Here is a 13,122-nt window from a genome sequence, read left to right as displayed (position 1 = left end):
GGGGAGTATGGATGAAGTTGGGGGGGAGGTAGAGATGTGCTCTCCTGCAAACACAGAATATCACCCAGTTATAGGTGGGCCCATAAGGGGGTGACTTGTCCTCTGTAATGTAAGGTTAATGTCTCGCAGTGGACCCCCCACACTCAGTATACAGGCAGCCAGCTTTATAGATGAAAATGCTCCTTGTTAAAAATGGTCCAAATTGCGCAACTTGAATGTTTCCCGGCACACAGGCTCCAGTTGGCTGTCCCCGGTCACTGAATAGCCGAGTATAGGTAATACACAGAGCTTTTACTGCCCATCAACCTGAGCTGTGTTCTTTCCACTCAAGCTGTTTACTTTGCTAGCGGGGAAACTCCACAAAGTGTCCTGCGGTCAGTTTCTCCATCCTGTTAGTGTAAGCCAGGCGGTATTTCCTTCATTCCATGTCAGGAAAAATGTGTGGTGATCACTTCCCCTGGTAACTCCCTGGACTCGATGTGCAATGACAACCTGCTCCACCTTGTGGTAGAAAGTGGTAACTGCACGCGTTCTGCTTCGGGGGAAAGTAAACTTTCAAGGCGATGGTTCCATCGTACTCGGCCGCATTGCATAAAACTCAGAGACAGATTCACTCAACCCGGCCTCATTATAAAACCCCAAAGCATTTTCAGACAAACATTACCTACTGTTCAGGCCCCTTATAAATGAAAGCGCCACCTCAGCCCAAACTTTATTTTTTCTAGTTTTGGATAGAATGGAGGGGGATTAGAACACCTGTCAGGTTTTTATTGCTGGCCGTGTCTCCATCCTCCCTCTCTATTTGTCCTGGTGACTATTACAATCATGAGTGAACGTAATGGAAATGCCAACTTTTAAGCAGCCACCAGAACAGCAAAAGAGGGGAAATCTGCCGATGGGGACTTTCTAAGAGGGGATATCCCTCACATTGGAGGGACTTCCTCTCACTTCTTGTTATGGTAGTCAGAGAGGAAGTGACACAGATGGGGCAGGGGTTATAATCCTCCCTTACTCTATTCAAACACGTTTTAACTTAAGTTCTACTTTAAGTTGTCCAGTCCTTCCTGTCATGTCTTTGTTGAGCTGGAAAATAACTCCCATGGTGCAATGAGAACATTGCGTAAGCTGTAATGTCTCCATCCACGTGACGTGTTGGACGATGCGGGCATCTCCCACTGTAACAAAAGGAGGTAAACGTGATAAGAGGTTCTCTTTAGGGATTTTTAGCTGCTTTGTCAGATTAGTGTTCTTAGAATACAACTATGATGATGGTGAATGGATTTTGTAGGCCTCAGTTTGGGGACCAGCATGCAGCCATTCAGGAGTGGAGAAGCTGCATGTCCCGACATTCCTTGCTGGCTCCTGGTATTGCTTGCTGGGGTTTACAGATCCCGCACAGCTAAAGGAGGCTGACGGTAGATTGTTGTGTACATTGCCGGTCTGCAGCATGGACGGGTTGTATGCTTTGCTCCAACAATGTGTCTGTTTTGTTTTAGATGCCACATCTGTAGCTGAGGCTCGTCACAACCCCAGTATCGGGGAAGGAAGCGTGGGAGGAATGACGGGCAGCTTGAGTGCCAGTGGAAGTCACATGGATAGGATCGGTGCAATCCGGGACAACCTGAGTGAAACAGCCAGTACCATGGCCCTGGCAGGAGCCAGCATCACTGGCAGCCTCTCCGGGAGCGCCATGGTGAATTGTTTTAATAGGTAAATAACATTTCACCTTCCTCACACCTCCTGATTCCGAACAATGAAAACATAAACCCAGTCTGCATCTGTCACTATGTATTTGTTGAGTGTTTTCTGTGTTACCTAGAGATCTGTTTATCTTTACATTATGTGTGTCTGAGCTATTGGTGCCATCACACACACCGTACCTCATCCCCTATCCTGGGGTTTACACTTTCCCTGCATGTTGATGGGTAGGAAGTTAGGCTTTTGTACTCATTCCTAAGAGTTTACATCTCTGGTACAGTGGTATTAAACTCTCAAACCTTTCAATAATCCCCATCAAACAAATATACATTGCCCAGCAAAATATTTCTTTATATTTTTGTCCAAGTACTCAGTCATCATGTTTCTGAAGAGCTCCAACTCTCTCAGCTCAGCTTCCCTTCTCTTCCGTCTCGTCCAGTACAAGATCACAAGGGACAGAGCAGTCTCCAGTAGCCGTTCATCTACTAGCTTGGAGGGGGGGATCAGGAGAGGGGATTACCCTGCTGTGTTTGTGGAGAGCACACACAAGGGCGGCTGCATAGGACCCTGCAAGGGGCAAGAGCCACCCTAAGACAGGATATCAGGGCCAGAGCTCAGGAGACCAGATGGTTCTGCAGGAAACTAAAACTTTTAAAGATGAAGGAGCAGCATCCATTGTACGTGATTTCATCAGCATTTGAAATAGCTTAGAAAACCTTTTGACTTGAATATTATTATAAGAATACTGATACAATACAGAGCAGAAGTGGTTTGTATTGTTATCTGCCATCACTTTGGAGTTTCACGTTTGATAGATTTTTATGAAGCATTTGTAGAAGAACTAGAACAGAAGTACAGGGAGTCACATATTTAAATGGTGTCACATGTGACAAACAGAAATATGAAATGCAGGATCAGATGGGAACGTGATGATCAGTGAGCATGGGACACATAACCCTTTGTATCATCATATACATCACAAAGTATCGGTTTTGCATTGTTTAAAGGTTAAGCTGCCGTTCCCCTGGAATTGGCCGGAGATCTCTGATGAAAACAAAGCTCTGCTGTGCTGTAAATGTGAGAAGCGAGTCTTCAGATAAACAGGAAAATGGTTTGTTCTCATAGAAGTGATTGATGTACTGATTACTCTGCTGTGTTCCCGGAACGCTGGAGATCCGCAGATAATGGCCGGATTGAACACTTCACTCAGGCTCTGCCAAATTAATGGCATGAGACCTTCACCCGAAGCTCTTGGCAGCAGCGGTGTCCAGAGACCAGAGCTATACAAGTCTAGTGTCAGTCATTGACAAAGTGCCGTCACACTGAGCCGCCAATCATCTTTCCTTTTCTGATCACTCTAAACTTATGGAAGCTGAAATCTGATTGGTTGCTGCACACCAGTGTTCTTGGCTCATAGCGGACAAGCCATTAATACTGTGTAGTACACGGAGGGGGTAGACTTTGGGAAGGATGTAAAATATTCATAGAGAATCATAGTTTTCTTGTCTGGGTTTAGAATCGGACTGTTTGAAAAGCCGGTTATAAAATATTTACATCTCTGCTTCAGGGTAAAACAACATTGGCGCGAGGCTCGAGTTCTCTTTTTGGAGCCCTCAGTGGATCTGTGGTTGGCATACATGACTAGTTGAGGTGTTCGGTATATGTAGCTTATCAGTATGAGATCTTATCGGGATCTCTCCTGTCCTGGCATGGTTGGGGGGTAATTAATGTTGCAGACCAGATTAAAGTGAACCCGTCCGCTATTACAGACATTCAAAAGTGAACTTCCTGCCTGAGATCAGGGACCGCATGTGAACGCAAGTCTTTAGCAAATCATGCCCTGTGCACCTTTCCATCCTACTTCTTTGAAACATTTAAAGTGAAAGTTTGCTTCTTCCATATAGAGCAAAGCATTAGATTGACTTCATTGCCCCCACCCCCTCCCCAGGAGCACATTGACCCCTTTTCCTTCACTCCTCCACCATTCAGCTCCAAGGATTAAAGAAAGATAGGCCCATGGAAGCTTTTAATCACTCCAGTTGACTTGCACAAGTCTGAGGACTCTCCCTACCAATTTGATATAACTGGGCCCGTCACCAGGAGCAAGCCTCAAGCTCCTGCATACCTGGAACCCCTCTGGTATTGACTGGGATGAATGTTCGGCTTTACACCTGCCTAACAATCACCATCTCTTCCTATCTTAATGTGTCCCCTTGTTGTTTCCTTCTGTTCTTATGTTCTGCAGTTACTTGTATTCTTTCTAATGCATCCCATCTTACCCTTCCTAGAATTTCTCCATCCATTCCTCTGTGCTAAGCAATAAAAGTATTCACATGACGCGTGGAGACTGCATTATGGATTCCATCTGTACTCATAAAATGCATGTCTGAGACTTCTTTCATGCAGAGCCAGAAGAACCGCCAGCCACACACTCGGGACAGTTCCCTTCATTATCACATACTAACAGACATTTCTTAGATAGATAGATATATATATATTATCTATCTATCTATCTATCTCTGGAAGCTCGGATAGTAAAGTGTCCAGGATCACACTTTGCAGTAGTGCTTGGTTGCAGTAGTGTGGCTTTGCCTTAAGAGTGTAAGCTCTTGCAAGCAAGGCCCTCTTTTTATTTTGTAGAGCACTGCACAAACACTTGTTGCTATATAAATGCCTTATAATAAGAATTATATATGTACACAACCACAAAAAAAGATTTTTTTAGCATCAAATGTTGAAACTGTCTAATTAGGATCAGTGACGGGGATTGTTTTCTGATGATATCTATCCTATGACTAAGCAGTCAGACTTTTACTCCATACTTGCTCATTGTGCACCCTGAAAAAAATGAAATGTCCAGTTGTTTCCCATCCCTGCCAATGGTTTTGTGATTCTTGGTGGTACATTGACCAGTTGGATTTGGTCCAATGTTTCCTGCGCCTAATGTTCGTCTCCCTCCTTGCAGGCTTGAAGTCCAGGCCGACATTCAGAAGGAGAGATACAGTCTGAGTGGAGAATCCGGCACTGTGAGTTTAGGAACAATCAGTGACAATGCAAGCACCAAAGCCATGGCTGGATCCATTCTGAATTCCTATATCCCGCTGGACAGGTACTTTGTTTCCATGGGCGGTAGTTGCATTGAAAGTGCGGATTGTTTGCTTATGATGGAGTTGGTGTCACTGATATCAATATGGTACACAGTGAAGGGAGCCATTTTGTAGAATGTGCAGAGTTTACTGCTAGGTCTCATCCTATTAAGGGCAATCCCCTCATAAGTAGATGGTGCTTCTAGGGTAAGTAGAGCATTAAAACTGATGTTGCAGTAGAATGCAAGGTCCGCTCAAATTGCCCGGGCCACTTTAAAAATCACCTTCTGATAGTAGGTGTAAAATGTACCTACCCCCATAAGGCAGCACCTCCCCTCTTCTCTCCATAGACATAAACTTGTACGGCTGGTAGAAGTGACAGTTTTGAGGGCTCTGCAGATGGTTCCTCCAAAGAGCGGTTGGATTGTGTCTGCAGAACCTCCCTCCTAAATCTGTGGGCAGCTTAAAGCCAACCAAAGACTGTTAGATTGTGTTGAGCTCACCAATAAAATGTAACTCTGAGCACACAGACTTTGAGATCCGTTACCTGATCCGAACATTTTTGAGGAAATTTGTGATGGCCTCATGTCATATAGCTAAACTTAGAAGTGTTAGAACCTGTCTCTGCTTTTTATCGGCCTCTCGGTCCCCCATCAAGGAGATTTTCCTGATTTCTTCCAACGGGAAGTGGAAATCCCCCAAAAGGAGGAGAAATCCAACCTCTTGACATCCCCCCCCCCACACACACACACTTTCTCTCCTGGTGATAGTGGTGCTCAGGATATATATGAGGTTGGATCAGTAAAGACCAGACAGAGGCTCTAACTTTTCTTTAAACTGTCCAAAACTCGGTAAAACTTTATTCTTTGAGCCTGCTGTTTGATAAAACCATTGCTAACCTTTTTGAACTAATGTGTTGCAGGGAAGGTAACAGTATGGAAGTACAAGTGGACATCGAGTCTAAACCAGCCAAATTCAGGCACAACAGTGGCGGCGGCAGCAGCGTCGATGACGGCAGCGCTCCCAGTCGCAGTAATGTAAGCGGATCCGCAACCTGCCAAGCTGAGAGCAAATGCAGCGCCGCCAAGTGGTCCAAAGATGCAACAGCCAGCAAAAAATGCAAAGGCAAGCTGAGAAAGAAGAGCAGCACCAAAATAAACGAGACACGGGAGGACATGGACGCTCAGCTCCTGGAGCAGCAAAGCACCCATTCCAGTGAATGTGACTCTCCTTCCCTCAGCGACAGCTTACCGTCCGTGGCAGACTCTCACTCCAGCCATTTCTCAGAGTTCAGCTGCTCCGACATGGAGAGCATGAAAACCTCTTGCAGCCACGGTTCCAACGAGTACCACACTCGCTTTGTGACTGTGAGCCCGCTCCCCGAGGTAGAGAACGACCGGCTAGAGAATTCCCCGCAGCCAAGCGGCGTGTCCATCACCATCCCTGTACCGTGCACAGACGTCCCACAGCTGAGTTATATAGCAGAGGAAGGCGTCAGGCAGAGCATACCAAACTCCTCGGGGGAGGAGCGAGAGACGGACAGAGAGAGCGATCCAAATACAGAAGGCAACTGCGCAATCCAGACTGACATCTAGGCCTCCTATTGCTGCAGCCCTACTCTCTACCAATAACCAGTTCTGCTCACATGGAAAGCTTTGCTAATAATAAAGCCGGGTAGCCACTCGGGGAAACCACATCAATAAAGACCATGGAAAACCTTCCCCTTTTAATGTTCCTTCTTCAAACCTAGACAGCAAAAGGCACGTCTGTGGCTATAAGCCGCCATTCCTGAGGAGGGTGACGGTTTCCCCGACTTTCAGTGTTTGGCTCGGTCTGCATTTAGCGGAAAGTACAAAGTTATCTGCAGACAGAAGTCGGCAAGCTTTATGTGCAGCGCAGGGGCCCAGATTGGCAGCAGGTCAGAATGGATTTTGCCGTTCAAGTTTCAATAAACAGGGTCACTTGTTATTCTGGGTTAAAGTTCATTCCAGGTTTTGGAGGTTGAGGGAAATGTTAGTTTTGCAGATCGGAGAACTGCTGATGTCCTCGCGGTGAATTCAAGTCGTGCTGTTAGCAAAAGTTTTTTGGGGGTTTTTTTTTAATGCATTTTTATTTATTTTCTTTCTTTTTGCACAAACAGTGACTGGTACATTTTGACTAGAAGTCTGAAAAATGTCATTTATTTTGTATTTGATTTTTTCCCCCCGTCATCGCTTGCGTTAAGAATACAGAACACAAAATGGCGTCCACACGACACTAGTGAAAACCAGTCACTCCGAGGTAATGAAGGGCAGCGTCACCTTTCTGTTAGGGAGCAGACCACCCTCTGTTGATGATTTCGGTGCCTTCAGCAAAGACTGGGAGTTAAGTGCCTGGTCGTATGGGAATTTTAATATTTTATTTTTTTCCTTTATAGTCCTCTATGGCCACCTGGGATTTGATGAAACACCCCAGGACTATCGATGACTGTGGTAGATAAGAAAAGAAAACCAATGTATGTAATTTAAAAAAAAAATGTATTTACCTACCAAAGACTCACTCAGGCTTTAGAGGAAATGCATAGACACGTGACATGGAAAACTGTAACGAGTCTAGCTGTCTGTGAGGTGGTCAGAGCGTCCGTACTGTTCATCTGTGCTGGGTAGTCCAATGCAAAGCCGGTGTCAGTATAGAAAGAGTGCGGGCTGGGTTTCTTGTAAGTATTGCCAAGACGGTGCTACTGGGTGGCTCTACAATGTTTTGCCATGTGCTGCAGTCCAATACCGTGATTCTACTCACCAGTTTGATCCGCTTATAACACTAGTGCCAGTTACAATTGACAACGCTTGTTAATGTATTTGTATATTTGTTTTATTTTGCTTCAAATTCTGCGTGTACAAAGCAAAGCTGAATAAATGTGTCTGTGCTGAGCGCCCTTTGTCTTTTATCTGTCTGGACCACACGGGACGTTCGCAACACACAAGTGGCGCTGGTGCAACTGGTTCTGCAGTCATTAGAAGGAAAATCTAAAACCATTCGTAAGAGAATAGAGCTCAATGGCCAATTGATATCACAAAATAGATATTATTATTATTATTCAGGATTTATAGAACACCAACAGTTTGCACAGCGCTTTACAATATGAGGACATTACACTTCCAATGCCATTCAAGACAAGATAGACATAAAGATAGACATTGTACTAGCAATTTCCATGTTTGCATTCTTCCCTCCACTTTCAGCACTGTACAGTCCAATAGGCACCGCTGGTCATACACACACCTCCCCTTCTCCACACTACAAGTCTGTGTGAGGACCTGTTCCGGGGGTATGGCTGTTACTCAGCTTTGCCAGCACCGGCCACTGCAATGTGAAAGCTGGGAACCAAAAAAAAGTACATTTAGCTCCAGTTTGGGAATGTTAAAGGAGAACTATGGGGTCAGGGCTTTTCCCCATAGTTCTCAGGGTAACAGGAGGGCACAAACTAGCGTCCTCCCGTCACCCTAGGCTCAGTATACCGCTCGCGGTATACTGAGACGCCGCAGCGGAACCCGACATCGATGTCGAGATCCGCCCAGCTGCGTGAGTGACAGCTGGCTCTGCCTATCTAGAGGCAGAGCCAGCTGTACCCACCCCCTCACCCGTCCGTTCCGCCAGTCAGCGCTGGCAGATCGGAGGGGGGAATCCAGCCCCTCCCCTGTCACAGCAGAGAGCCGTGACAGGATCGAGAGGTGAGCGAGCGCCGATATGTGTTCGCTCACCTCCCGATCTACTGAGCCGACCTGTGACAGTCTCATTGTCACAGGTCGGCTAGAACTAGGAGGTGAGTGAGAAGCACCCACCTCATAGTTCTCCTTTAATAGAATCCAAATGAAAGTGCTGACTATCGCTCCAAGTAAGCTGGCAGCAGGCTTCCGACAGCTTCTGCACTGCTTGAAACTTGCTGAAAGTCTGATAGCAGCTTATTTAAAGTGACAGCCCATTGGCATTCCCAAACCAGAACTATGGAGTTTAAAGACTCGAGAAAATGGTATCTGTGCATCTTTAGTATTTTTAAAGACCAAGTGCGAGTACCGATACTTTTCCTTCAGTCCTCACAGACACAAGAACTGATACATTTTTGTTTATTGTCATGTGACAGTTTTTCTAAAACAATACAGACCAATGATTTCAGGACAGTGGTGGAGCGCCAGAGCCAGGTCCCAGCTGCAACCCTGTTCTACCACTGACTCCAAGCTGTAGAGGGACTACAACTATGTGCAGGTCTAATCAGGGCTGTGCCGGATCACACCAGGGCTCTGCAGGAAGGAGGAGGTGGTGATGTATGGCTGGATTGGCGCTGTAAAAGACAGCCACCGTGGGCTACTAAGGTCCCCAGCAAGCGCAGGACCTTACAACAGACTCCTGTTGCAAAAATGGAAAAAAGGGCCTCAGTCATGAAGGGGTTAAGGGACACAGAACAGATAAAACCTTAGACAACTGGGTTATGCTGCTTACTGGAGATTGGACACTAGCAAACAAAGCTGCAAGTCAGCCAAGTATAACCCGTCCCATTCCCGTCATGCTTCAGTTCTCTTTGCTAGTAGAATGGACATCTTCTGCCAATTTCTTTCCTTCTGTCCTCTATAACAAGATCCTTTTTCTTCTATCAAGATTCTACAAATGCTGCAGAGCCAGAAGTGCTCACTTTGCAGCTCTCCCAATCTGCTGATCCTTGGTATAGCCACGGAGGCCATACCCGGACCCTAGGGTGAGAAACTAGAGGGCCAAGCCCACGATGGGACCTACAGGAATGAGCTCTGCTGGGGCACTCTTCTAGACACGATTCATTGTGTGACAGCCGCAGAACGCTTTACAGATCCAGGGCTGTGAAACACCCACCTGATGGAATCCTGTCCCTGAAGGCTGCTTTGGTAGTATGCTCACCGGAGGGGCAAAGATTGTCTGGGATGTGCAAATGTACCTTGCCTGGGACCCCTTGGTCATCCAGGCCACCTTACCCCTGCCTTTTGAGCCCGACATCTTCCCTCTGTGTCCCCTGCTGTTATCTGTGACACATTGCGAAGCAAACACTTGTGAGGTAGAGTGCGTGCCCTGAGACACACTGAGCGGTAACTCACTCTACATGCCATGACGCATGATGTGTGCATTGCTCTACCTGTAAGTTCTCAGCTATCTCCTTGTAAGATACAGAATCTGTCCCTTGCTGCTGCCTTATGGATGATAATTAAATCTATCCGGCTTCGTTGGTGGTCAGTGAGTACCCACTCTCAATATGGTAGGTGCAAGGGAAGCAGTCTAGCAGGCCTTTTCAGCTCAGAGGTAGCTTGCAGTGCTCCTGCCTTAGGAACTGTGGAAAGGTATCATGGCACACTCACAAGTCAGCATGTAAAACAACTTGTCTCACCACTAAGGTCAATAACAGAGGTTTGGATACACGTCTTCTGCAGAAAAGTTATAGTTGGTGACAAATTGTTGAGTGCGTTTGTCATTTGTTTTGCCTTAGGAACTGACACCTTAGCTCCCTCAGGCATGGCCCCCTCCTCAGTACTATCCAGAGAGGACATTTCTACTATTGTGGCAGCTTAATGAGAACATTTTCAGCTATGATAGCGCATTCAGAACCCAGGAGTCCCAAGCATTCTTCTGCATCCTCTCCTCCGAAGTCTTTTTTTTATTTTACTACAGCTACTGTTGTCTACGCATTCAGCTGCCACCTGTTTGTCCTTGTTGGAAGAACGTGTTCCTGAGGAGGTTTAGTCTGCAGACTTAACTCGTATCATTTCTTTTCCTACTGAACACATGTCTAGAGCAACCTGCATCTTTAATCCCAAAACTTACCAGCCTGTTAAAACCTTTCCAGGACACTTACTCTAACAGCCTGTTTTGTACAGTGACAGGTCCAATCCAGACAAATGGCATTTATTTCTCCCAAATGCTTTTCTCATTAATACCCTTTTACAGAGGAGTTCCTTGAGAAGTGGGCCATTTCTGTAGTGGATTCAGTGATTTTCTGCCTGAACAAAACTGTTCCTGTGGAGGATATTACAGGGTTTATAGACCCGTGGACTAAACAGCTGGAAGAACCTTTCAAGGCCTTATTCTCCCTAGTGGACCCTGCCATGCAACCTGCCATTGCTCTAATCCAAGGGCTCCTGGATCTATCCTAACTGATCCTTCATCTGGTGCTGCTTGCCTGTGGCTTTATGTTACTGTGTTGTTGGCCTTGCAGACATAGTATGGCTCATATTTAAAAAAAAAATGGGCCTTCTGGCTGTACACATGCGAAGAACCATTTTGCTCAATTGTTGGTCTTCAGAACATCAGTACAAGAAACACCGCTTTAGTGAAGCCCTGGACAATATATCGAAAAAATATCCCCAGGCTATACCAAATATATCACCAGAGGTAGGAGCACTCTTGCTCCAGCAAAAGAAGACTAAACCCCAGACTAGGAAACCCTCTATCGCTGAGGTTAGGAAGAGTTACTTTCTTTCCTTCCAGGCCCTTTAGGTCCAAGTTCAAACCCAGGAATCCATTCCCCTGCATGAGTTTGGGACCCAAATCCAGCAGCCTAAGAACAAATGTTCCGAACAATGAGACAACCCCAATTAACAGAGTGGGGGGACGTCTTTTAGCCTTTGAGTCTACTTGGCCTGAGACCATGGGTCCAGAGGCTACAAGCTGCTTCTTCCTGGTTCATGTTGTCCAACCTCCCAACCTCTCCCCAAAGGCTAGCAGACCTCCACACAGCTTTGGCTGAGCTATTCTTTCACAAGGATCCCAACCTGAAATAAGTCATTTCAGGGAGGTGCCCTCTGTGGGGGGTGGGGGTGTACAACAACAAGATAGCACCCCCCTGAAATGGCAGATAGCAAAGAAGCTAATGCTGTCCTTGCGAGCTGCTGCCGTCAAAATAACCCCCCTCCCCCCCAAAAAAAAACCAATAGGAATGCAGAGCTAGATTGCTATTTCAATTTGCAATAGCCAATAGCAGACTTCCAGTGTGTCCCGGAACATCCTGGAGAGTTGAGATGTCTTCTTTCAAGGGTTCATTGCCATTGTTCCAGAAAAGGAAAGGTTTCAGGGTTCTGCTCAAACCTGTTACCATCTCCAAAGGGAAAATGCACCCCATACTGGATTTAAAGGTTCTGCAACATCTCATCCTGGCAGATTATCTGTGGACTCACTCAGATCACCAGGGTCCACTCTCCCAAGGACCAGTGTAACACCCTGTTTCACAGTTGCTGGCTTTAACAATTACGGATGTTGAAGCTCAGATCCTAAGGGATGGGGGCATGTCTGAATTCGTTATTCCTATGCTTCTAAAAGCGAAGGAATCCCCATCTTATAAGGTTTACCATCGTATTTGGAAGGCATACTTCTCGTGGTGCGAGATGTGAGATATTCCCTTGTCTCCCCTCACTCACAAGGTAGCCATTACCTCTGCAAGGTGTGTTTCTCAGGTGGTAGCATTGCTTTTGTCCTGTGGTGCTACACAAGCTTGTCTTCGCTGCTGTGGCCTGCCTCAACCAAGATGGCCGCCTTTACACAGTAACCCATCCGCCTCTACACAGTAACCCATCATTTGCTTGGCACCTTTACTTTCCTCCAGTTTTCAGATATGTTCTACACACGTGAAAATAATACTCATACTCTGTGTTCATGAATGAAAAAATATTTAATAAATCTTCACTTGAGATAAATATGTATTAAGCAATACATGTAAACAAATACTATGATCAACACGCACCGTCTTATGATCTGTTTTTAATATAAAGATCTTTTCATAAACCAACAAATATTTACAGTTCAGAATGAAACGTGTGACAGAAAACCATTGTCAACTGAACAATAAAGGTGTGAATGTGGTGGGGAAACCCCCATGCAGTGAATGAATGAGAGATGAATATAAAGAGATGGCAATAGACATTATTAACCCTTATTATCCAGGAGTGTAACACTGCTCTAAGGGAAGTCCAATGGATCACATTCATGTGACTGCCACAGCTATTACTGGATCTATATAATGAGGCAATGACACTCGGCTCCTATTCAGAGTATAAGATGGTTCATGATTTATTACTATGGGTTATTCTATATTGCTTTTTTGTATTAAAGAAGCCCACGTGAGTTCTTACAGCTCGCTAGCATTCATTTATGTGGTTATTTAGTAAAGTTGTGTAGGTGTCTAAACAGTCAGCTGCATGGAAGTATACAGAATGGAAGACCTCTTCCTTTACAGTAACTGAATATACCGGCTTTTCCAGCATTTATAGCAACCACCCTAATATAGGAAGCGAACACAAGGTGCCTCTGCCCTGATTTTTGTGCTGCCTCTGAATTGTGCATTAAATCT

The 13,122-nt window shown here is 45.6% G+C and overlaps 1 protein-coding gene across 1 annotated transcript in view; it reads left to right on the top strand.

The window, feature by feature from the left end:
* Positions 1-6,446, top strand: part of RNF19A (ring finger protein 19A, RBR E3 ubiquitin protein ligase) — a 36,156-nt gene extending 29,710 nt beyond the window's left edge. The window contains exons 7-9 of the mRNA XM_018559311.1: positions 1,497-1,710; positions 4,664-4,807; positions 5,707-6,446. Of these exons, the coding sequence (XP_018414813.1) occupies positions 1,497-1,710; positions 4,664-4,807; positions 5,707-6,379 (1,031 nt within the window). The 3' untranslated portion in view covers positions 6,380-6,446. The remainder of the gene's footprint in view (positions 1-1,496; positions 1,711-4,663; positions 4,808-5,706) is intronic.
* The last annotated feature ends 6,676 nt before the right edge of the window (positions 6,447-13,122 follow it).

This window comes from Nanorana parkeri, unplaced genomic scaffold, assembly GCF_000935625.1.
Source record: "Nanorana parkeri isolate BGI_ZX_2015 unplaced genomic scaffold, ASM93562v1 scaffold16, whole genome shotgun sequence".
Taxonomy (NCBI): domain Eukaryota; kingdom Metazoa; phylum Chordata; class Amphibia; order Anura; family Dicroglossidae; genus Nanorana; species Nanorana parkeri.
This window is presented reverse-complemented; position numbering and strand designations above follow the sequence as displayed.